Consider the following 24,436-nt stretch of genomic DNA (forward strand, 5'->3'; position numbering starts at 1 on the left):
GGGGAGAATAATAAGAGAAAGGCCAGGGAGGGAATGGGGCCCCTCACGTTGAGTGGGGCCTTGTAGATCATCGAAAGAGCCTTGACTTTGACTTTGAGTGAGATGGGAACCACTGGGGGTTTGGGACAGAGGATGACATGAACTGACCTGACATGAACTGACTCTTTTTTTTTGGTCAGTATCATACTGGCTGCTGAAGGTACAATAGACAGATTTGGTGTGGGACAAGGATGAATGGAAGTAGGAGACTAGGAAGGAGACTACTGCAACGATCTAAGTAAGAGATAAGGGTGGTTTAATCCTGACTGGTATTGGTTTAAGTGATATTTATATTTTCAAACTTTTTATCATGAAAATATTGAAACACAGAGCCAAGTTGAACTCTATAGGGAATACCCATCTACCCAAGATTCTGGTTATATTTTGAAAGAACAGTCAACGGGATTTGCTGAGCATGCAGGGCCTATAGGACATCTTGGGGACGTTGCCACAGATGGGTGGGTATTTCCATCTGGACCCTCCACTGCAGCCCAGGTCTGCCCCTCACACCAGACTCAGAAGCCCTCTTTTCCTAAAAAGGATCATATATGTTATGGTCATTCTGCTAGTCGGTTGGTACCTAACCTTACTGGGTCATAAATCCAACAAACTATGAACAGTCTGAACCCTCTTCAGAAAAATGCACAGAAAATTATTTATAAGCAGTTCCAAGGGGCACCAGGGTGGCTCAGCTGGTTAAGCACCTGCCTTTGGCTCAGGTCATGATCCTGGAGTCCTGCTCAGGGGGGAGCCTGCTTCTCCCTCTCCCTCTGCCTCTCCCCCTGCTTGGGCTTGCTCTCACTCTCTCTCTCTCTGTCAAATAAATAAATTTTAAACAATCTTTATAAGCAGTTCTGGGGGAATCATGGATACAGACAATGAAAGACACAATATTTGGTCTACTGCACTCCATCAAAAAAATATTCAGGGTAGCGGAATTGTTGAGAGTAAACCAATTTCAAGGTAGCATACGAAGACCCTGAGCCTCCCCAGGTCATCCCCCTGTCTTGTTTCCAGAGTCCCCATTTCTCCATTGCCAGTTAATGGTGGAAAATGTGCAGTCAAGAGCGGCACAGTGAGTCAGGTACAAAATTTCCCATAACCGGGAGGCTGCCCCAAGTACCGTGAGGATCGGGGCCCCAAGGCTAGAGCCGAAAAGAGGCTTAGGGCAGAGTGAGCCTTCGAACCAGGGTCTGCCACCCACTGATGCTCCCCCAGGGGTGGGGGCATGGGAATGGCACCCAGGCAGCTTGACGCCTGGGCCCTGGCCAGCCACAAAGCTTTGAGGTCAGGAAATCCGGAGGCAGAGGAGAGGGACACCGTTGCCACATTGCCCAGCCCCTTTGAGACCCCCGAGGCAGGAAGGCTGCCTGGCCTCATGAGCTTCCCTCCCAGGCTCCTTCCTGGGAGGAAGGGGCTGCCCTGTTCTTCAGCGGCTGACTGACAGTGCAAGGGAGGGAAGGAGGCCGGGCAGGTGTTGCAATCGGCAGCCCCTGGGCCTGTCAGAGACCGAGCCATTAACGACAGGGCTGGGGAGAGAAGCTGGACCGTGGCTGTTTTCAGGAACTTGCCCTCAAGAGGAGAGCAGAGACCAGGGAGGCCAGGCGGGTGCCCGCTGCAGGCTCCAGCGTGAGTAGGGGATCCGCAGGGAGGGCTGTACCTTGGGCCTGACGGGACCCTGGAGTCCCGAGTCCACTCCCCCCAGCTCTGCCAAGTGCCCATGCGCAGGCCTGGGACCAGGGCTCCTGCCTTTAGCGTTGGTCCCTGGGAACCAGGAGCCCCGAACACGGAGTCTCTTTTACCAAGGCTGCTCCCACTTTTTTTGGGGGGGTGTGCATTGGGGAAGTCACAAACCACTGAATATCTCTTTGAGGACACGGAGCTGGGCTCAGGGAAGGGCATGATCACCATCCCTCTCCACGTCCCCGTCTCAGACCCTATGTTTCAGCCTGTCCCTGTCTTCCCTGTTTCTATCTTGCCTTCCCAGCCCCTCCCTGGCCTATCTGGGCTCCAGGTCTCTGTCTGTCCGTGTGTCTCGGAGTCTTTCTGTGCCTTTCCCTGTGTCTCACATTTCCCTCTCTCGAATCTTAAACTCTCCTGGGGACTTCTTGCTTCTTGGCCTTGGGCACCTGGGTCAGCGTCCTTGTCCCCCGGGGGCTCTTTCTCTCTGCGCCTGTCCTGCCCAGGCTCCCCTGCCTGCATGCCCGTTCCACATTCTCACTCCTTCTGCAGATCTGCCTCCCTCTTTCTCGGCACCACATCTGGGAGGGCCTCTCCCTCTGTTCAGTCCCAGCCCCCTCCTCCCACAGGAAGAATCTCCCTGAAGGAGACGAGACACAACAGGGCAGAGAGGGTGTGAGCCGGGGCAGCAAGAGCAGGCGAGAAGGCCGAGTGCAGGGAAAGGAGAGGAGAGCAGGAAGAGGTGGGTGATGGCATGCCTCCAGGAGGCAGCGGGTTCTGCTGAGACTGATTGGGGAGAACCGAAATGAAGGGGAGACTGGGGGGCCAAGGAGCTACAAGGAGGGGACCCAGAAACGGGGCTTTGAAACCATGCCGCGCGACACAGACGAAAGCAAGGTGGCAGTCCGAGGAGGCTGTGACCACACGGCCTGCAAGGGGGAGAGGAGGCCACATGCTGGGTTCCATGATACGGTGTCCCACTTCAAGACGCATGAGAACAACTTACGGTCACCGAGTGCGCTTTTATCCCAGCCCATCTCGGTGCCTCCTCACTACCACCCTGAGAAGCACATGCTAATGTTTTCCCTCTTTCACAGATGGGGAAACCGAGGTTCAGAAAGGTGAAGTAACTTGTCCAAGGTCACAAAGCTGGTAAGTTGCAGAGCCGGGGTTCAGAGCAGATGGTCTGGCTCAGAGCTGGGCTCCCACCCTCTCCACATACTGGCCCCCAGAGAGTGAGACCATGCTCCAACAGGTCCCCGATCACACTCAATGGGGATGGGGGGGCACCCCGGGGGGCTGTAGGGGACCAGGGACTGATGCCAAACATGCCAACACTCAGCAACCCAGGGGTAGGATGCTGGGGCCTCTCAGAGTAGGGTTTGGTTGCCCATTCTGGACAGAAGCCAGAGGAGAGGAATGAAGTAGTACTTTGCTGGGCATAGACTAGGCGTGATGCTGACCCCCGCGGGGGCAGCAGGGTTGGGATATGATCAAAAGCACATGGAAATGGAAACCACTGTCCCAAAGTCTGGGCCTAGGAGGCTAAATTTTCCCCAACAAGTGTGCATGGGGGATAACCAAACTACTATGCTGTAGTAAGAAAGTTGCCAACCACTGATTGGTAGACGGGGATGCTCTGAACAGTTGTGCAGGTTTCTCACTGCACTAAGCTGCCCAACTGAAGAGCAAGAAGAGGCTGAAACTGGGCGCCTGGGTGGCTCAGTCGTTGGGCGTCTGCCTTCGGCTCGGGTCATGATCCCGGGGTCCTGGGATCGAGCCCCGCATCGGGCTCCCTGCTCGGCAGGAAGCCTGCTTCTCCCTCTCCCACTCCCCCTGCTTGTGTCCCTGCTCTCGCTATCTCTCTCTCTGTCAAATAAATAAACAAATCTTTAAAAAAAAAAAAAAAAAAAAGGAGGAGGCTGAAATTCAGCCTATTCTTCAGTTGCCAGGTCTTGGTGTGGGGCTACATCTGTCCAGAGGAAGGGGCACTTTTTTCCTGATTTGCAAAAAAAGTGATTTATGGGCTAGCAGTCTCCTGGCATCCTGATATGGAAATGTACATGAATAGCCCAGGGGTTGGGGTAAGGCCCCCGCAAGAAGGAACAGCCTTGGGTATCTTGGGCAGCTCTTATTCACACCTCTGTCTGGGAGGGAGAGAAAAGGGAGAGAAGCTTTCCTGCCTCTAAGCACAGGGGATCTGCTGGGACACCACCTACGTGCATGTATGTGTTCCTGTATATACACGCAGGCTAGTCAGTGATTTCCACTGACCTGTTGCCAAGAGTGCCAATTGGTGCTGGAGAATCAGATGCCTGGTCCCAGGACCCCCATGGGAGCAGAATGGAGGGTGAGGCTAGACGCCCACCCCAGTGGGAGAATACTTTTGCATAGTTCCTGAGACAGGAACTAATGCTCCCAACATCCAGACACTGTCTCCATGACTACAGGGCACCTGGCACCTGGCCCCAGTAAACCTCCAGAGGTCTGTGCCCAGACCCTTCTGGCATGGCTCGTCCAGGAGCACCTGCCTCATACTCATGCGTGTGCAACCTGGATGCGCCAGGAAGTTAATACCCCAAAGAACATCCCTTGACCAATGGGGAACAGAAGTCAGTAGGTAAATGTTCCTATCCTCCCTCCTGTTCAAGGGATAAATTTTCCCTGGAGTGGATAGTCCTGAGGCGTGTTCTACACAGCTCCTTGGAAGGTTCCAGCAGGATGGAGCCCCCATCGTCCATAGAGATGACCCCAATTCCATAATGCACCCTTGTGCTGGCTTTCCCTCCTTACCTGTTTCATTCTCCCCAACTCCTCCCTCTGTTCCTGGGATCTTTCCAAAATAAACTACCTACATGCAAGCCCAGCTAAGATAAAAGGGAAGTGGGGAGAATGCTGTTCCTTGATGTTCCTGTCCCTGCTCTCTCCTGGAAGGCAAATATAATAACAACAGGGGCTGTCACTTAGAGAGTCATTTCCTATGTGCCTTGCATCATTTCGTGTCTTCTTCCCAAAGTCCAGTGCAGTATAGGCTGTTGTTACCTCCATTTTGTGGACAAAGAAACCGAGGCTCAGAGAGGTCAAGTTGCCTGGCCAAAGCCACACTGTGGCAGAGCAAGGGTTAAGCTCAGCTCTGACTCCAAAGCCCATGACCTTCACCATCCCCTCTGCCTCCAGGTGAACACCAAACTGGCGCTATGGCAGGGCCGGGAACCTGGAGCCTGCCCGTGGCCACCGTGATTATCCTGCTGCTCCCCAGAAGTGAGTACAGCCCAGATAGGGGTGCAGTGAGGAGAGGGGAGTCACAGAGATACAGCGGGTAGAGGAGGGAATCATTTGCCTGCACCGCCATACTGCTCCTGGGGTTCCCAGAGACTCAAGGCTGGGCCCCCGATGTGGGGTAGCCAGGCCCCCACCCACAGACCTCTGCGGGCAAACCACCACCCATGCGGAATGGCCAGAGGGCCCGGGCTGGTCAGCCTGGAAAAGCCAGGGGACCCAGGTCTTGTCTGCAAATCTCTGCCAGGCTCGTCAGAAGGAAGCTCTGGGTCCTCTGAAGCCTTCCCGGGCAACAAAGGAATCAGGGTGGAAGCCACAAGGAGGCAGGTTTCCTCCTGGAATAAGGAAGCCCACGCAGAGCTCTCCAACTATGGAAACTATCTTGAGAGGTAGAGAGCTTCCCATCTCTGGTGGTATGCAAGCTGAGGGCAGGACTGACAGGGATGCTGCATAGCAAGGGTCAGCAAACATTGTCTGATAGTCATATTTAGGCTTTGCAGGCCACACACAGTTTCTGTTGCATGTTCTCATCTGTTTTCTGTTTTGTTTTCTCCCTTTAAAAATGTAAAACCCATTCTTAGCTGGCAGGCCATACAAAAACAGGCCATCCTAGCCCTGCTGAAGAGGATGCAATGTTAGGTGGAGTTCTGAAGTAAACAGTTTTGCGAGGTTCCTTCCAGTCTGAAATTCTGAGTCAGTGAAGCGATAGGAGCCTCATGTTGAAAATCACGAACTTGCTCTGTGATCCCGGGCAAATTCCTTCTCCTCTTAGGGCCTCAGCATCTTCATCAGCAAAACAGGCCTCAGGACACATGACAGAGGAAAGAAGGCCTGGTGGGCAAAGTGCAGTGCTTCCTTATTTGTTTATGCAATAAATATTCACCAAGGGCCTATTCTGTGCTAAGCTCTGGGAATACAGTAATGAGACCAACAGCCAAGGTCTCTGGCCTCACGGAACCTCTGGTCTAACTGGGGAGACAGACAAGCAACTAATCACATGACTCTACAATTATGAAGGAGAATAAAAGCTTTGGGAAAGTTCAGGGCACTTGGCCTGGTCTGGCTGATCAGGGCCTGGTCTGGTTCCCCCAAGATACTAAATGTTAATCAGGTGAGCAACATGAAGGTGGGAACTATTTTTCATCCCCATTCTACAGATGAGAAAAATCGAGGCACAGAAAGCCTCAGTAACCTACCAGGGTCATATAATTAATAAGCAGTAGAACAGGCTCTAACCCCATCCGTGCTGTTATCCAGCACACCACTGAAGTGCGGGAGGGCTGTGGTCCAGATGGGGTAACACAATCAGATTTGGGTTCTGAGAGCTGTGTGGCTGTGGGGTTCTTATCATTCCAATCATTGCTTTCACCACGTCTGGGGAGGGTGCTGCGGAGAGGCCTAGTCTCTGCCTGGCGGCGTGCTGGTGCCGGCTTGCGAGACCTAAGCGTGCACATTTCCTCCCATGTTCACGTTCAGTGATGTCACACTGATAGCTTGAAAATCAGTCTTGGTGGGAATATTTATACCAGAGAAAGCAGCTTATACTACCAATCAGGATCTGGTTTTCTCATAGAGCCAGTTGATAACCACTGACACATCACTAGCTCTCTCTCACTTCCAAGAGCCCCTCACCATCCCCATAGGCATTCACCCCATTCCAGCCCCCATATCTTAGGGGCTGAGGCGAGGAGGTAAGGGCCTTGAGTCTAGGAGTACAAAGGCCTAGGTTTATAGCTCAGCTCTGCCAGGCATAGGAGGGACTCATGGCCCATTCTCCTCGACCCCAGGCCTGGAGGAGTGTGGGCGCATCAGCCTCCCAACCCCCACTGTCCACCTGGGGGACCCCATCACAGCTTCCTGCATCATCAGCCCGAACTGCAGCCACCTGGACCCCGAGTCACAGATTCTGTGGAAATTGGGAACAGAGCTTCAACCCGGAAAGAGGCAGCGGCGTCTGGCAGATGGAAGGCAGGAATCCACCATTACCGTGCCCCGCCTCGACAGCCCATGGGTCCTTCTCTCCTGCTGCCTGCGCTGGGGCAACAGCCTGCAGATCCTGGACCAGGCTGAGGTGCAGGCAGGCTGTAAGTGCCCGCAGCCATCCACCCACTCTGCCTCCAGGCCCTCCTGCCATCACTCATAACAGCTATTATTATTTACCGAGCTCTTGCTCAATAAGCACGTTATGGGCATGGCATCAGATAATCTTCCCTACCAGTGGATAGTGCTGCTTAGCGCCATTTTGCAGACGAGGAAACTGAGGCTCAGGGAGAGTAAGTGATTTGGTGAAGGTCACAAACTGAGGATGTAGCTGAGATTTCTATCAGGCAGTGTGGCTCCAAAGTCGGTGGAGTAACCACTCCTCCATGTGGCTGGCAAGTAAGCCCAAACACCCAGCCACTGGACGGTGTGCCCACGAGGACACTGGACCAGCTGGGCCTGCTCCTCGTTTCTCCCCATCGCGGTCTCAGCCTTCTAATCAAACTGAGAAGCAAGGACTTTCTGCCAGGCCAATGCATAAGAAAAACACTAAGACCAGTTTCTTTGTTAAGAGTCACTCATAGTACTGCTAACACTTACATAGCACTTACCACGTGCCAGGCATGGCTCTGAGCACTGCGTAAATAGTTAAGTCATTCAGCCCCCACAACCCCAAGGGGTAAGCATATTACCATCACCCCCGTTTCACAGATGAAGAAACTGAGGCACGGGGCCATTAAGTGACTTCCAGATCGCAACGGCTAATAAACGGCAGAAGCATGATGAAAAGCAAGGTCTACGCTATCCCTGTCCAAGGGGGCAGAGCTGAGGGGGTGGGAGGCTCTGTGGCGCTTGCCCCTGTCCAGGCTGGCATTTGACTTTCCCCAGGGCTGCCCCTCCAGGGTCACCCGATAGGGAGAGAGCGAATAAACAAAGTGACCCCAGAGGGAACAACCCAGAGCAAGGAAAGAAAGCTGACTGGTTCCAGTTGGAGCTTTCTGAATGGTCCTACCCAAAGCCCTCACTCTCCCCCCGCCATGTGCAGACCCTCCCGCCGCACCCCACAACCTGTCCTGCCTCATGAACCTCACAACCAACAGCCTCATCTGTCAGTGGGAGCCAGGACCCAACAACCACCTGCCCACCAACTTCACCCTCAAGAGCTTCAAGTAAGTAAGGGTCTCTACCCTAGCCCCCGGTTCATTTGGGTCCTAGGGTGGGACGTGGGCGGGACTGTGGGATGGGGGAACCAGAGGCAAACACGGGAGGGAGAAGAGAGGCTCGCTTTCTTCTTCTGCCAGACACCCAAGCCTGGCCTCTTGGCAGGAGCCGGGGCGACTGTCAGACCCAAGAGGACGCTATCCCCGACTGCGTGCCTAACGACGGCCAGAACCACTGCTCCATCCCACGCAGACAGCTGCAGCTGTACCAGAGCACGGGCATCTGGGTGCAGGCCGAGAACGCGCTAGGGACCAGCAAGTCCCCACAGTTGTGCCTCGTTCCCATGGATGTCGGTGGGTGACACTGGGTACGGGGGAAGGGAGAGGCCCCCACAATAGGCCAACCCAGAGGGGCACAGGGAAGAAATCACAGACCCAGACACAGACAAGGAGACACTGGAAGACCTAGAGACAGAGGCAGACAAGAGAGACAGAGGCCAACTGGAATGCAGGTGGGGACGGAGCTATGGAGACGCAGACACACAGACACGGAAGAAACACAGAGGCAAGGAGACACGTTCATTAATTCTTTCAGCAAGTTTCTTAAAGCGCCCACTAATTACTAGGCATTGCTCTAGATGCTGGACATAGAGCACTGAACGAAATGTCAAAACTCCTGTCCTTGGAACGTTACATTCCAGGGGGCAAACTAAATAAAATGGAATGTCAGGCGACAAGACGTGTGACAGGGAAGTTAAAACAGGGAAGGGGGTAGGGAAAGCTGGGGGTGGGGGACAATTGCCCTTTCAGTAAGGTGGTCAGGGGTGGCCTCACTGAGAAGGTGACATCTGAGAAGATCCTTGAAGGAAGTGAGGGAGCAGGCCACTGGATATCGGGAGGAGAAGAACTCCAGGCAGCGAGAACAGTAAGTGCAAAGGCCCTGGGGCAAGAGGATGAAACAGACCTAGAGGGAGACAGACACATATACAGAGACAGACCTGGAGATGAAGAGACACAGAGAGACAGAGAAAGAGAGAGACCGACGGACAGAGACCCCAGGGATGGAGACCCAGGGCCGAAAATGGAGCAACAGGTAAAGAGAAAAGCAGGAGTAAAGCAGACCCCCTACAGGATGGGGCAGGGGACGTTTCTGACAAGCCCCTCTCCTTGCAGTGAAGCTGGAGCCCCCCACACTGTGGGCCCTGGCCCCCAGTCCTGAGGTGGCAGCACCCCAGCCAGGTTGTCTGCTGTTCCACTGGGAGCCGTGGAAGCCAAGCCTGTACATAGAACAGAAATGTGAGCTGCGCCACCAGCCACAGCTTGCAGAAGCCAGCTGGGCCCTGGTGAGGCGGAGGGCAACCTCGAGAGCCTGGCATGGGGGTGGCTGAGGGGAGGGTGGCTGAGCTGGCCCTGAAGGGCACAGGATCCAGGCTCAGAGCCACGGCCGCCCCACCAGGTGGGCCCCCTGCTCTCCCAGACCCTCCAGTATGAGCTCTGCGGGCTCCTCCCATCCACAGCCTACGTCCTGCAGATGCGCTGCACCCGCTGGCCCCTGCCTGGTCAGTGGAGCGACTGGAGCCCTAGCCTGACGCTGGCCACCACGCAACGGGGTAAGTGGGTGGTGAGGGGCTGAGAGCAGCTATCAGGGTAAAGGCCAGCCTCCAGGGCCCTCCCCGACCCTCTTGCTCCCTCCACAGCCCCCATCGTCAGACTGGACACATGGTGGCGGCAGAGACAGCTGGACCCCAGGACAGCAGACGTGCAGCTGTTCTGGAAGGTGACCCATTCTGACATCCCTCCTCCCCTGAGACTCCTTCCAACCCAGACAGATCCCTGTGGGCTGGGGCTCTGGACGAACGGGGGCACAGGGTAAACAGGGGAAGAAGGAAGGGAGGGAAGAAGGCTGGCTCTCAGCCTGTGGGGCTCAGTTCCTATGATCCATCCACCCCATCTAGAAGCCCACCCCCACTCAAGATGACCTGTGCAGCCCCCTTATCTTCTTCTTCCTGTGCCCACTGCAGCCAATGCCCTTGGACAAGTACAGCGGGCAGATCCAAGGCTACCTAGTCAGAGCTCCAGACCAGGCTGAGGCTGTTCCCCCCCTCTGCAACACCACGGAGCTAAGCTGCACCTTCCACTTGCCCTCGGAAACCCGGGAGGTGGTCCTTGTGGCCTATAACACAGCCGGGACCTCTCATCCCACCCCAGTGGTCTTCCTGGAGAGCAGAGGTAAAGGGGGCTGGCGGCTCATAGAGCATTGTGGTTAAGCACATAAATTCAGAAGCTAGACTGCCTGGGTTCACATCTAGTCCTGTCACTTGCTAACAGCGTGACCGGGGCAAGTGACCTAACCTCCCTGGCCTCTGTTTACTCACCTAGCAAAGGGGGATGATACAGCGCCTACCTCAAAGCATTGTTATGAAGGTTACATGCGTTCAAACATGTGCCTGGCACCAAGTTACTGCTCAATATGTGTTAGCTACTATTATTATCACAAGCCAGAACCAACTTAAGCTGGTGGTGGTAACACACACACACACACACACACTCACGAGTGCAGATGCTCATAGACATAACACTCCCATAAGCACGCACACAGAGTCGATTCTGCCCAAGGAAAATGGGAAGAAAGCCCTGAATTTTTCCAGCTGAAACACGGTCCCTGAGTTAATTGCTCATTCTCAGGGGATCAGCCACCACCATCACCCCCAGGTTCCCCCGAGCATGGGTCTTCACCAGGTGAGACTAGCGATAACAAGAGTGAATATTCCAACTTATTAGCCGTGTGACCTTAGACAAGTTACTTAACCTGTCTCAGTTTTCTCCTCGATAAAATGGGGCCAGGGTGGCGGCTCCCCCACAGGACTCTTGGTGGACTCAGGACATTAACACGCACCAAGGACCACAGTGATATATACCACGAATTACACCGCGTTAGCATTGATCACCGTCAGGCACTCCTCGGCACAGGGCACTGTGCTAGGCTCATCCTATGCATCATCTCATGTGATCTGCACCAGAACCCTTGCACATGAGCAAAATGAGGTCCTGAGGTTGATTGACTCAAGGTCACCCAGCTTGTAAGTAACAAAGCCAGGACTGGAACCCAGACTTTGCGCTTTGTTCTCTCACCTCCTACTCTGTCTCCAGGCCCGCCCCTGGCCAGACTCCACACCTTGGCTCGAGATCCCCACAGCCTCTGGGTGGGCTGGGAGCCCCCCAGCCCTCGGCCTCGGGGCTATGTGATTGAGTGGGGCCTGGGGCCCCCCAGCCCCAGTGGCAGCAATAAGAGCTGGAAGATGGAGCATAACGGAAGCATTTCTGGGACCCTGCTGCAGGGTGAGGTGCAGGGTGAGGCAGGCCCAGGGGGCAGGGCGGGCTGGGGGGGGGGGCTGGGCGGGCTGGGCCTGGGAAGCAGGGAGGCAGTGAGGTCTGACAGCAAAGGCAGCCTGAACCACCCCAGAGAAGTGGACTCCCCAGTCTTTCTAGACTCTTTACTGTCATTTCCTATCCCCAGAATCAGGACATTCTTCTCCCAGTCTAACCGGACTCTCTTTTCACAGCCCTGACCCTGCCACTTTTCTAGCTTTCCCACTTTTCTGCCCTTACCCCCCATCAAATGATCAGAAGAAGAGATAGAAGAGGCTAGCTCTGCAGTGTGAGGCCTGGGTTATCCCCAGCTGGAGGTCTGAGGTTAGCTCATGATCATCTGCAGAGGTCAGCCCCTCACCAGGGGGCCTGCCCCATCTTCTCTCTACAGAGAACATCAGGCCCTTTCAGCTCTACGAGGTCACTGTGACCCCCCTCTACCAGGACACCATGGGACCCTCCCAGCACATCTATGCCTACTCCCAAGAGATGGGTGCGTCAGCCACCTGGCCCCTCCCAGAATCCTCTCCTCTCAGTGCCTGCCTGGGCCCCAACACTCAGGACGATGAAGGAACATTTCCTCCCTCCCCCACTGCTGGCCCAGAAGAGGCTCTCTCCCAACCCCAAGATTACCCCTGGCTTACACTGGACCCCTGCAACCAGACAGAAGTCAGGTGGTGGGGTGACAGAAATTAGGGAGTGGGTTTGGCAGAATTCGGGAAGCAAGTCTGGCAAAAATCGATCAACTGCCCTGACAGAAATCAAGTGTCATGTGTGGCAGAAATTAGACAGAGGGACTGGCATAAAGTCAGAGAGCGAGCGGCAGAAATCAGACAGTGAGCCCAACAAAATCAAGCCTGGCAGAAATCAGGTGGCGAGGCTTTGGAATCAAAGAGAAGCAAGTTCAAATCCTGACTCAGCCATTTTTTAGCAGTCGATGGAATTCAGTCGAAGGTCCTGGCAACATGAGGCTTAAGGCACGAGTCCCCTTGGACTCTCTTTCCTTACTCCCCACCACAGTGTGTCTCAGTTCTGGCATCTGGGGAGCCACAAGATGTCTCTCCACTCTGTCCTGCTCCGCATCAGCCCCTGCACCTCTCTCTTCCGGCAGCCCCCTCCCACGCCCCAGAGCTGCATCTAAAGCACATTGGCAAGACCTGGGCCCAGCTGGAGTGGGTGCCCCAGGTCCCCGAGCTGGGGAAGAGCCCCCTTACCCACTACACCGTGTTCTGGACCAATGCTCAGGACCAGTCCTTCTGTGAGTCTCTCCTCAGCACCCCACAGCCCCAGAAGGCCTGGGAGGGGGGACATGGGGTGGGGGGCACTCAGCAGCCTTGGAGGGAGCCTTGGCATCTGGGCCCAGGCTGACCATTCTCTTGCACTCCCAGCCACTGTCCTGAATGCCTCCTCCCACGGCTTGGTCCTCCGCGGCTTGGAGCCTGCCAGCTTGTACCATGTCCACCTCATGGCTACCAGCAAGGCCGGGGCCGCCAACAGTACAAGCCTTACCCTGATGACCTTGGCCCTAGGTAAGAGCAGAAGCGGGCCGGCCAGACAAGGCTGCTGGGAAGGTTCCTCACCCAACGGATCTTTCATTTGGAGGCTTTGCCTGGATCCACTGGTCTGAGGGAGAAGACCCAGCCCTGCCCATGAAGCTCAGCCTGAGGGAGGAGGCCCAATCCTGCCCTCAGAGCCTAATCTGAGGGAAGAGACCCAGCCTTACTCGAATGCACTCTAACCTCTTCTGGCTTTCCCCTCACCCCAGAGGAGTCTGAGCGGCATGTCCTCCTGGGCCTGTTTGGTTTCCTGCTTTTGTTCACCTGCCTCTGTGGGGCGGCCCAGTTCTGCTGCAGACCCAGGTGAGTCCTTTCATGAGACCTGACACTTAACTACCCCTGCCCACAGGGAACTGCAGGCTGGAGTGGGCCAATCCAAGTCCCTCTTCCCCTTCTCAGGCCTCAGGGCCCATGTCTGGATCAGGCCCTGCACCAACTCTTCTCTGCCCAAGGGGCCTTCAGCTGCTGGGAGTGGGTGGGAGAAAGAATGGAAAGATGGGAGGGCATGCCTGACCCAGCCTTCACCTGCCCTCTTCTGCAGCAGGAAGAATCCCCTCTGGCCAAGTGTCCCAGACCCAGCCCACAGCAGCCTGGGCTCCTGGGTGCCTACCATCATGGTGGAGGTGAGAACCCCAGAGGGAGAGGGAAATGGGGCTGGGGGTGCTGGTCCAGGCTCAAAGTGAAAGGATACTCCTCCGAGGATGAGGACTCAGGCCTCCCCATCACTTCCTAGCAAGGTCCTCCCCCTCTGGAGGAAAGCAGATCTGAGTTTGAATCCCAGCTGGTCCAGGCTCAAAGTGAAAGGATACTCCTCCGAGGATGAGGACTCAGGCCTTCCCATCACTTCCTAGCAAGGTCCCCTCCCTCTGGAGGAAAGCAGATCTGAGTTTGAATCCCAGCTCTACCCATTTCAAAGCCTCGGCCATTTCACTGTGAAATGGGACGTATCTCACACAGAATCGCTGGGGACATTCACCAAGCTAAGTCTGAAGCACACAGCACGTGTCAGGAAAGTATGAGGCGCTTTACAAGTGTCATCCTTTGGGTTCCAGCAGAGAGCAGGAGGAATAGCCCCACAACTGTCCCAACACAGGAAGGGGCGGTGGTTGGGATGAACATCTGAGATGAACCATGCCCTCACCCTACGTCCTTGTGTCCAGGAGACCTTCCAGCTGCCTAGCCTTCGGGACTCCAGCATGCCACCCATCACCAAGATCACGGTGCTGGAGGAAGAAGAGAAGAAGCCAGGGCCCTGGGAGTCCAATGACAGCTCAGGGACCTGTGGCCTCCCCACCCTGGTCCAGGCCTATGTGCTCCAGGGGGACCCAAGAGCACCTTCCACCCAGCCCCAGCCCTCGTCTATCACCAGTGACCAGGTCCTTTACGGGAAGGTGCTGGGCAGCCCCACAGGCCCAGGTCCAGGGCACTACCTCCGCTGTGACTCTACTCAGCCCCTCCTAGGGGGCCTTACTCCCAGCCCCCAGTTTTATGAGAACCTCTGGTTCCAGACCAGCCCCCTGGGGACCCCAGAGCCCCTCGTCCCAAACCAGGAGGATGACTGTGTCTTCGGGCCATTGCTTGACTTCCCCCTCCTGCAAGGGCTCCAAGTCCATGGGGTGGAGGGGCTAGGGGGCATCTAGTGCTTCCTGGGACCCCCTCCTGGGCCTGCCTCTTGAAAGGCCTGGGCTGTCCAGAGGAGAGTGTCAGTAAACCTATCGTGAAAAAAATCACCTAGCCCCAGAAGGGCAGAAAGGGTACGGGGATCTCCTTAACTCCGGCCCCCAGCACCCTTCCTCTATCTCCCCAGTGCCCACAGGCTGCACCTCTCACTTGAGTGGCCAGAGAATGTTTCATCCAACCCTGCCCACTAGCCTCTTGTGCTTATTTCCTGTAATTTCAGTCTCTTAAACCACTGATCCATGATTTGGTTTGGTTTGATTTTGAGAAACTCTTCAGTGTGCCTTCGCCTCTGTTCTTTTTCTTTTCAGGGCCCTAGCAGTGATGGGGGTACTTATCAGAAGTGTTCATTTGTGTACTCCTTCCTTCACTCATTCACTCCACCAGCCCTCACCTAGCATGTAGGCTCTGTGCTAGAAGCAGGGATTCAAAAATGATTTGGCTCAGTCCACCCTCAAAGGGCTCCCACTCTAGTGGTAGAGACTTGAAGACTGGCCATTAGGGCACAGTGGTCAGGGTTGAGGGGGGTCACAAAGTGCTGTGGGACATGGGGAATAGACCTCAGAAAAGACTAACCCCTGTTGGAGAAATATAATTAAAAACAAAATCTACAGGGGCACCTGGCTGGCTCAGTGGGTGGAGCATGCAACTCTCGATCTCGGGGTTGTGAGTTTGAGCACCATGTTGGGTGTAGAGATTGCTTAAAAATAAAATAGTAAAAAACATAAAATCTCCTGCCAACCTAGAAAACCCCTCCAAGAGGGTAGAAGAGGGCAAAATCAGTTTTAGTACTGAATGAACGTTAAACCAGAGCAAGGTTCTCTCCCTCTGTGATGTGATGTGCATCACCAGCAATCCCCTAAAGAGTTTGAAAAGACAGAAAGAAATCTTACCTTTGTATATAGCCAAGTGGATACAGGTTATTGCATGCATTTTCTCAAGATAAATAATACCTAGTCCTCAAGCAAAAGGACTTTACGGCACCATCTGTCACACAGAGTTCATCCTAAATTCATCCGGTAGGTGGGGTAGCCACCCATGTTTGCTAATTGCCTTTATCCCAAAGAAAACGAAATTTCTCATATCTTTATGAGAAGAGGCAGGTTGGCAACTTAGAGCCAGGCAGAAACTGGGAGACAGGGCCACTGTCTTCCTAATGATTACATTTCAAGAGATGGCTCCTAGATCCTTGAGAAGAACATTCCCGTGCTGTAAAACCAGCAAGGGGCTTATTTAGTTTTTGAAAAGATTTACATAGGTCTCAAAAGGACAGAGGAATAATTCACAATTACAACTTTTCAAAAGTAAAATGCTTTAAGAAAAGTGAGGGGGAGGAGAGCTTTTTCCCTTTTTGCACCAAGGGAGAATTAAAATGTTTTTATTTCATTAAAAATTTATTTTTCCTGCTTTTAATTTGTAGTTGTCTTTACACCCCTCATTTCACAAATATTATCATAGCAAATACTTACTGAATGCCTACTATATAGCAGGCAGGTCCCTTGCACACAACTGCCTCAGTTAATACCCCAACAACCTAAAGAGTAGATACTGTTATTCCCATTCCCATTCCCGTTTGATGAATGAGTACACCGTGGCCCAGAAAGGTGGGGTGGTTTGCCCACAGGATCACAGTGAGTAAACGGCTGAGCTTCAATTCCAGCCCAGAGCTGTCTCATTCCAAAATAAACGACCTTCATCACGAGGCTTACAAGGCTGCCCGAGAGGAGGCTGAATGAAACCCAGTAGCTCTTACGGGGCCTCATCCTGGAATGTGGTGGGAGAGGAGGTAGAAAGACTAGGTTGGGGGAGAAGACTAAGGCAGGCCCTAAGAAAACCTCCAAAATAACCGGGGCTCAAGGTCAGGAACATAGAGTGGGATTAAGGGTGGGATGCATGCCCAAGGAAAAAACGGCATCTTAGAATTTATACAGCACCGCACACCACTAACCAGGCCCGCAACCACCCAGCCTCCTGCCCTGCGCAGCTGCTAACCAGACCTCTCCCCTGGACCCAATCCCGCCGCACCCCGAGTCTCGCCTTTCGAATCCATTGTCTCGGTCCTCATCTCCTCCGGTCTCGCAACTGCGCTCCATTGGTCGAGCCTGAGTCAGCATGGCGGCGCCCATGTAACCCGGTCCGTGCCGCGAAAGGGACGGCGGCCGTGGCGCCGGCCCTGCGCGGTCACAAGTCACCATGCTGAGGACGGCGTGGAGGGCGCTGAGGTCGCTTCGGACCCAGGCAGTGGCCCAGGCCCCAGTCCTTGGGCTGCCGGGCGGAGCGTGTGCCAGGCCTCCCTCCCTCCAGTGGGGCCTTCCCTCTCCTCGCGGTGAGGCGCGGAGAAGCGGGGCAACGGGAGGAGGGAAGTGGGGTTGGACGGAGATGGCGGATACGGGGGACGAGGATAGGGGAGAAGAGCAGCGGCAGGATGAGGGAGAAAGGCCGGTGGGTGGGGAAGAAGTAAGACGAGGTGGGAGTGGCGTGGGGCAGCGGGGTGCGGAAGAACTGGGGCGGCGGTTAGGCGCCGAGGCGCAAAGACCATGCAGGAAGGGTAGTGCAGGGGCCATAGAAAGGAATGGTGGCTGGGCTAGTTAAGGAGATGGTCTGAGCCCTCTCTCTTCTGCGTAGGTGTCATCCTCCCGGCCGTTCGCGGATATGCCACCCAGAAACCAGGTAGGAGCTCTCGGGTGGGCCTTAGGCGGAGAGGGACTGCCTGGAGGGGCGCCGGGTGGCCAAAGGGAAGGAGGTGGCTAGTTAGAACCACCTGATGGGGTGGGCAGACGCGTAGGCCAGAGGACCTGAGCAGAAGACCCCCACGTCCGCCTTGCCACCAGGCTGTAGCTTGAAGCCTGTCTGGCGTGGGGGAGAGGCGGGGGGGGGGGGTGCGGAGCAGGAGCCTGCGGACTGGGTTTGAGTGAGAATGAGCTAGCCCGAGGGAGGGCGTGCTGGCACCACCCAGGTCTACCTGGAGTATAGGTAGGCGCTTTGTGTCCTTCTGAGGTGGAGGGCTTGGTTTCCCATTCCAAGGCAGTCTGCATGGTGGGAAGATCTCTCTTCCTAGGTAAATGAGACTGGGCAAGTTACTTTCTCTCTCTCAGTCTCATTCTAAAACGATTATAAAAGTATCTATTTGAAAGGATTGTTGTTAGGATTCAGTGCTAACACGTGCAGAGAGCACTCTTCGCACTGGGTGCAAACCATGTAGTATATATTAGCATTTATTGCTGTGATTTGCATAGCGGCAGAGCAGGGTCGGACTGGAGAGGACCAGTTGATCTCCCTCGTGCCTCTCTCTCACCTCCCAGGGAATATGACACACACCAAGGCTGAGAGTTTCCTATATGTGGTCTTTGGTGCTTCCTGTGTCCTAAAGCTCGGGGCCCTCTTCAACCCCCTTATTTCATTTATGCCGTCAGCCAGCAAGTGTTTGTTGAGTGTCTGTTTTACATGAGGCCATGGACCAGACCAGGGGATTCAAAGAGAGTCAAACTCAGGCCATCCACAAAAGGACCCATTCTGGTGGGGAATCTAAAGTGGTGTGAGAGGTAAAGGCACAATAGGGGACCTTAGGAAAGGTCATCTACTCCCAGTGTGAAATATCAAGACAGTTGCCTGCAGGGTTTGCAAAGGAGAGGCTGAGCCCAGAGATCTCTAGTGCCTTGCTTGAGGCCCTGGGTGTCTGTGACAGAGTTGGTGAAGAGAGTCAGGACAGGGAGGATGGGCAGTGAGAGTTGACTCTGGGTGTTTTTTTGTCCCTACACTTGACAGTCCAGCCCAGCCAAGAAGATGACCCGCCCCCTTCCACGCTGCTCAAAGACTACCAGAACATTCCTGGAATTGAGAAGTAAGCAGAAAGAAATCTCTTTGATGAGGCAGGGGGCCCTAAGAGGATTGGGGAGGAGAGAGGGAAGACAGTGGCTTCAAGGCCTGGCCTGCTGTATCTGAAGCTTGATGATACAACCGGGCAGAGAACTACTGAAGCCCAGGCTTGATGAGGGGCAGCAGGGGCAGAATGGAGTTCATGGAGCTGAACTGCTTGCCTTTTTTTCTACTGTGGTTCAGATAGAGGGAGGCAACATGCAGGGCTGAAAGACACCAAAGCCAGGATCCTTCTGCTCAGCCCCTGCCCTATACAGCAAGAGCTTGGCAGTCCCTTCCACCGTACCGTGTGACAGGGGTAAAAAACAATGATTATAGAATTGAAATGTCTCGGGGCACCTGGGTGGCCCAGTCTGTTAAGCATCTGCCTTCGGCTCAGGTCATGATCTCAGGGTCCTGCGATAGAGCCCTGCATCGGACTCCCTGCTCAGCAGGGAGCCTGCTCTCCCTCTCCCTCCACCTGCTGCTCCCCCTGCTTGTGCTCTCTCTCTGTCTGTGTCAAATAAATAAATAAAATCTTTAAAAAAAAAAAAAAAGAATTGAAATGTCTCAAGACAGACTGACTGAACCATATTCTAGCTGAAATGAAAATCCTCCCTTTGGGGGCGCCTGGGTGGCTCAGTCGTTAAGCGTCTGCCTTCAGCTCAGGTCATGATCCCAGGGTCCTGGGATCGAGCCCCAAATCGGGCTCCCTCCTCTGTAGGAAGCCTGCTTCTCCCTCTCCCACTCCCCTTGCTTGCGTTCCCTCTCTCGCTGTGTCTGTCTCTATCAAATAAATAAATAAAATCTTAAAAAGAAAGAAAGAAAATCCTCCCTTTGCCCTCCCAGTGAGGAGCCTGGAACAGTCAAGCTGACAGCCCCAATTTTGTGCAGTTATCACATCATTCCATGTTCTCAGCACAGCAAATCAGATTCTGGCTGACTTTTAATCCCTGAGAAATGGCTCCCCACTTCCACAGAGACACTTTTGTTATAAAAGAAATTTTCAATCATTCTTGCTTTTCAAAGTAAAATGGAACCAGCACTGATTCCCTTGTCCCCTCTCCCCCACACCTGTCTCTCATAGCTATGCTTTTCCCACAGGTTTGACGATGTCGTGAGAAGACTCTTGTCTTTAGAAATGGCAAACCAGGTAAGTGACCTGTGCCAAACCTTGGCCTCTCCCAGTCCTCTCCTCTGGGACTCCCTCCTACTGTGGTAACACCTCCATCCCATGTTTCTCAACTCACAGCATTTATCCCACTGTCATTCTGGGTCTACTTGTCCATTCCCCCAGACCAAGCATGTCTAGGGCAGGGACTGTCTTGTTCTCTCATTGTATCCCTAGCACCCAGCACCCAACAAACAGTAGGTACTCAGTAATGATCTAATGCCTGAATGATTGAGCACGGTTTGGAGATCCTCATCTAACAAGCTATGTCACCTGTCATTGGCCTTGGGCTCACCTAGGTGTGAATAGCCACGGGCTGACCAAAGGCCATGCCCTGGTGAACAGAGTGAAGCCAGGCGCTGAGCTTTATGGCCTAGTTTCTATGACTGCAGCCAGGGCCTTCGAGGTATAAAGGCTAGTTCTTAGTGGGTGCCAGACCTCACAGATTCCCTGTCTCTATCTTCACAGAAGGAGAAGCTAAAAATCAAGCAAGAGCAGCTGATGAACAAGATTGTGGCAAACCCTGAGGACACCAGTTCCCTGGAGGCTCGAAGTTGGTCAGGGGGCCCCTGGGGAGTGGGAGTGCAGGGGAGTCTGCTAGCTGGTACTCGATCCAGGGCCCTTGTCTACAAGGGCACCAGGTATTAGATGTGGCTTGATGAAGCAAGAGATAAGAAGGACCCAGGGCAATGAAAACTGGACTCTGTGATGCTGGAGTCAGCGCCCAGGTCCCACCTCATACCTCTGTTGTGAGCTCAGGCAAGTCTCCTCAGAACCAAAGCTTGTCTCTCTCTCTCACTCTGCAGCTAAGGTGGTGCCAAGGGCCAGGTGGTCAGGGCCAAGGTTCCACCTCACTCTACAATGCTGCCAAAACTCATTGTGTATACAGGAAGGGCCTGCTGTAGTGAGAGCGTCTCCTTGGGGCCACCTTCCGCTTCTGCCTTTGCCCCCATCTTTGCAGTACAGGCAGGAATCAAACAAGAGGCCAACTAAGGAAGGATATTGCAGGGCTTTAGGAGAGGAGTGGGAGCTGATAATTCTGAAAACTCATTAGTGAAAACAGAGTTAAGGGTGGCAGCTGGAAGGGGAGAGGCAAGGAGTAGACCCTTGACATTCTGGAATCTAATCTTCCTGCATTGGCTAGGACCTCCAGCACAGTGTTGAATCATTAAGAATGATAACGTGTATCGTAGACTAATTCCTGAACGTAATAGGAATGCTCTGAAGTTTTACCATTAAGAATGCTATTTGCGGGGCACCTGGGTGTCTCAGTCGTTAAGCATCTGCCTTCAGCTCAGGTCATGATCCCAGGGTCCTGGGATCAAGCCCTGCGTCAGGCTATCATCTCAGTGGGGAACCTGCTTCTCCCTCTCCCACTCCCCCTGCTTGTGTTCCCTCCCTCGCTGTGTCTCTGTCAAATAAATAAATAAAATCAAAAAAAAAAAAAAAGAATGCTATTTGCTATGGTCAGGGGATACCTTTATAAGATTAAGGAACATTCCGGGACACCTGGGTGGCTCAGTCAGTTAAGCAGCTGCCTTTGGCTCAGGTCATGATCCCAGGTTCCTTGCTCAGTGGGGCTCAGGTCCTCGGGCTCCTTGCTCAGCGGGGAGCCTGCTTCTCCCTCTGTCTGCTGCTCCCCCTGCTTTTGCGCTCTCTGTGTCTCTCTGACAAGTAAAAAAGTAAAATCTTTAAAAAGATTTAAGGAACATTCCTTCCTTAGGGTTTGCTTTCTGAGGGAAAGATAATCCAAAGTCTTTTGAGATCTTGAAATTCAGAGTGCTTTGGGAATTGTAGAGAGCTTCACCAGAGCATTGGTGATTGTTATTCCTTGAGGTTTTAAAACATAACCCAGGCCCGGGCCCTTCCTTCCTCTGTGCCAGCTCTCATCCTCTGTGGTTTGTGGTTTCAGTTGTTGCCTTGACTGTCAAGATCCGCAATTATGAAGAACACATGCAGAAACATCGAAAGGTAAACCTTAGGCATCGCTCACGGCTAAGCACCAGCAGCTGGGGGAGAGGAGTCTAAGAGGTTAAGGGCCCTGGGTCCAGAGAAGCAACTGGAGAAGCCAAGTGGCTACAACACCAGGGTGCCCACCCCTCAGCTGCAGTGGGGAAAACATTTCCCTCCTGCCTCCAGTGGGAAATGGGAGCCTTACAGGGCAGCGCTGAGTGTCACCCATGGTCAAGAACACAAACTTCAGGACGCGGTCGCAGTGTCTGGCACGTAGTGGGTGCTCAGTAAATATTTCTGGAATATTCTTGGACTTGGTTCAAATTCTCAGCTTTGCCATTTCCACTAACCAGATGTGTGACTTTGGGGAAGTTACTTTACGTGCCCAAGCCTCAGTTCTCCTGTGTGTAAAGTGGGGATCATAGACGTACCTGCTGAGAGGATTGCGAGGACTATGTGAAATTAAATAAAGCACCAGCATGGTCATGGGAAGTATTCGGCCTTGTGCTGAGTACTTCACATATATCAGCTCGTTTAACCCTTATAACTATCCTATTCCATTTTACAGGGGAATGATCCTGTAATGGGGTGATTAGGTTCTTCCTGAAGGCACAGCACTGGGAAATGATGTGCTAGGACTTGAAACTGGGGGTCTTGCTCCAGGGCGCACACTCTTAACCATGATGCCATATCCCAGCACAGCACTGGGCACAGAGCTGCTGTAATTAGGCAGCCGCAGGTATTTTTAACAAACGCACCGTTGTAAGCCAGACTGGTCCCAGCACCATGCTGGGGTGGCACCTCTGTGTTCCCTGGAGCCGGCTGAGCCTGCTCTTTGGAGATGAGATTTTTGCTCATTCGGAGTGTGGAACAGCAGCCCCACTGCAGAGGTCCCTCACAGAGGAGCCCCAGGCCTTCTCTGCACCCGAGCTGACGGTTGGCCGAGCTGTGGGGAGGCTGTGCAGGGGGGTGGGAAGGGAAAGAGCATGAGATTTGGAGTGAGACCCGTAGACACAGATGGAAGACCTGACCTCACATAAGGGCCCTACCCTGCCCAGTTCTAGCACCTTATGTGAATCAGGTGGATATCTTTGAGCCTTTTCTTTGCCCTGTCTATAAAATGGGAATAACAATGACGATACCTACCGCAGAATTACACCAATATTTGCGTCCGATTGTCGGGAGGTTCCAGTGAGAGGATAAGGTGACCGTCCTTTGTTACCGTAAAGTGGCATACCACTTATTTATATAATACTAAAAGTAATCCACCACCTCTCTCACAGGACAAAGCCCACAAGCGCTATCTGCTGATGAGCATCGATCAGAGGAAAAAGATGCTCAAAAACCTCCGGAAGACCAACTACAGTGTCTTCGAGAAGATATGCAAGGAGCTGGGGATTGAGTACACCTCCCCCCCTCTGTACCACCGGAAAGGCCACCGACGCTGGGCAGCCAAGAAGGCCCTGTGCATTCAGGTACGAGTCAGAATTTCTCTCTCTCTCCCTCTGCCACTCTGTCTCTCTCTCTGTCAGGTAAATAGATAAAATCTTAAAAAAAAAAAAAAAAGAATTGGCTGCTTTGGCTGGCCCCGCTCTGGGACTGTGGTGGGGAGAGCAGCAGGAGGGTCGTCTGTTCCTGCCAGAGGCACGGAACTGGCCCCAGGCCCTGAGGAGACCCACAGGCCATCACCCCCACGGAGAAAGGCTGGCGTGCCCGTCCAGGGAGGTCCGTTCCCGCCCCACCAGCGCCAAGCCGGAGGTGCTGCATAGGATTACAGTCTCTTCCTGCTCCTTTTCATCCCCAGGTCTTCCAGGAGGTACAAAAGCTCAAGAAGCAAAAAAGGGCCTTAAAAGCTAAAGCAGCAGCGGCCCGGAAACAGGGCCAGAAGAACCCAGAGAGCCCTTCCAAAGCTGGACCAGAGGCAATCAAAGAAAACCAATAAATTTTATTTGAGTTCTGTCTTTCTGCCTTAAAGGATAATAGGAGAGAACGGGGGGCTCTGTGTGGCCTGAGGAGGAGGAGGAGGAATTTGTTCTTTCATTCAGCTCTGAGATCCCAGTCTTGTCGGAGGCAGAGCCTCTGCCCTCACACACCAGAGGACACATTCTCACAACACACCTCACACACACTCATGTAAACAGCACCCTGTGGTCCAGGTGACGTCCCTGCAGAGGTGAGGCCGAGCGCCCAGCCGCACAGAGGAAGTGGGGCCAGCTGACTGCCGGGTGAGTAGGCCAGCTATAAGAGCTGCCTTCGGGACTGGACCCTGAAGGATGAGTGGAAGTTCACCGGGCAGAAACGGGGTGGGAAAGCATCCTGGGCAGACGGCATTGCAAGTGCAAAGGCAAAGACGTCCACAGGTGCATGCCGTGTTCAGGGAGCAGTGGGACCAGGAAGTAAAGCTTGACAGGTAAGCTGAAGCTGGGCGGTGAGAGGCTTGATGTGCTGGCTGCCCTCTAGGGAGCGGGGAGACAGTTAGGGTTTAAAACAAAGGAGTGATGACAGCACCAAGTCTCTGTTTTAGATGGTTAAGCAGCAGCAGTGTGGAGGGTAGATGGGAGGGGGAGACATCAGAGCAATTTATTGTTTGGGGGTCAGGGGTACTGGTGTTCAGATTGAGAGTCTGATAAAAGCTACAAGTCCTATCCCCAAGAAACTGCGCATATGCAAAACATTCCTTATAAATTCTGGGGAGTTATGGATACCCCTTTTCCTGC

General features: G+C 53.8%; 2 protein-coding genes across 7 annotated transcripts; both read left to right on the forward strand.

Moving 5' to 3' along the window:
* The first annotated feature begins 1,486 nt into the window (after positions 1-1,486).
* Positions 1,487-14,986, forward strand: CSF3R (colony stimulating factor 3 receptor). 6 transcript variants are annotated; one of them, XM_078073400.1, is made up of 18 exons: positions 1,487-1,668; positions 2,349-2,461; positions 2,817-2,871; positions 4,897-4,980; positions 6,786-7,082; positions 8,024-8,147; positions 8,305-8,492; positions 9,312-9,481; positions 9,595-9,748; positions 9,836-9,915; positions 10,160-10,367; positions 11,289-11,477; positions 11,899-12,000; positions 12,619-12,765; positions 12,896-13,036; positions 13,273-13,366; positions 13,605-13,686; positions 14,224-14,986. In XM_078073400.1, the coding sequence occupies exons 4-18, from the start codon at positions 4,917-4,919 to the stop codon at positions 14,701-14,703; spliced, it is 2,520 nt and encodes an 839-aa protein (XP_077929526.1). In that variant the 5' UTR covers positions 1,487-1,668; positions 2,349-2,461; positions 2,817-2,871; positions 4,897-4,916; the 3' UTR covers positions 14,704-14,986. The 6 variants fall into 6 exon arrangements, with proteins under 6 accessions (XP_077929526.1, XP_035963985.1, XP_035963988.1 ...); XM_036108092.2 differs by lacking the exon at positions 2,349-2,461; XM_036108095.2 differs by lacking the exon at positions 2,349-2,461 and having other exon boundaries at positions 13,608-13,686.
* Positions 14,987-16,222: 1,236 nt separating this feature from the next.
* Positions 16,223-23,680, forward strand: MRPS15 (mitochondrial ribosomal protein S15). The gene is made up of 8 exons (XM_036108117.2): positions 16,223-17,066; positions 17,366-17,410; positions 18,506-18,581; positions 19,700-19,748; positions 20,235-20,319; positions 21,679-21,737; positions 23,003-23,194; positions 23,524-23,680. Exons 1-8 carry the CDS (start codon positions 16,934-16,936, stop codon positions 23,659-23,661), a joined length of 777 nt encoding a protein of 258 aa, XP_035964010.1. The 5' UTR covers positions 16,223-16,933; the 3' UTR covers positions 23,662-23,680.
* Positions 23,681-24,436: the final 756 nt, after the last annotated feature.

The sequence above is a fragment of the Halichoerus grypus genome, chromosome 5 (genome assembly GCF_964656455.1).
Source record: "Halichoerus grypus chromosome 5, mHalGry1.hap1.1, whole genome shotgun sequence".
NCBI lineage: Eukaryota > Metazoa > Chordata > Mammalia > Carnivora > Phocidae > Halichoerus > Halichoerus grypus.

Bases quoted from the DNA above. Each gene is read 5' to 3' on its own strand.
- MRPS15 (XM_036108117.2), top strand. From the start codon at position 16,934: ATGCTGAGGACGGCGTGGAGGGCGCTGAGGTCGCTTCGGACCCAGGCA. The intron at 17,067-17,365 runs GTGAGGCGCGGA...TCTTCTGCGTAG, and splicing joins GGGCCTTCCCTCTCCTCGCG to GTGTCATCCTCCCGGCCGTT. The intron at 18,582-19,699 runs GTAAGCAGAAAG...CTTTTCCCACAG, and splicing joins AACATTCCTGGAATTGAGAA to GTTTGACGATGTCGTGAGAA.
- CSF3R (XM_078073400.1), top strand. From the start codon at position 4,917: ATGGCAGGGCCGGGAACCTGGAGCCTGCCCGTGGCCACCGTGATTATC. The intron at 12,766-12,895 runs GTGAGTCTCTCC...TTGCACTCCCAG, and splicing joins TGCTCAGGACCAGTCCTTCT to CCACTGTCCTGAATGCCTCC. The intron at 13,367-13,604 runs GTGAGTCCTTTC...CCTCTTCTGCAG, and splicing joins CAGTTCTGCTGCAGACCCAG to CAGGAAGAATCCCCTCTGGC.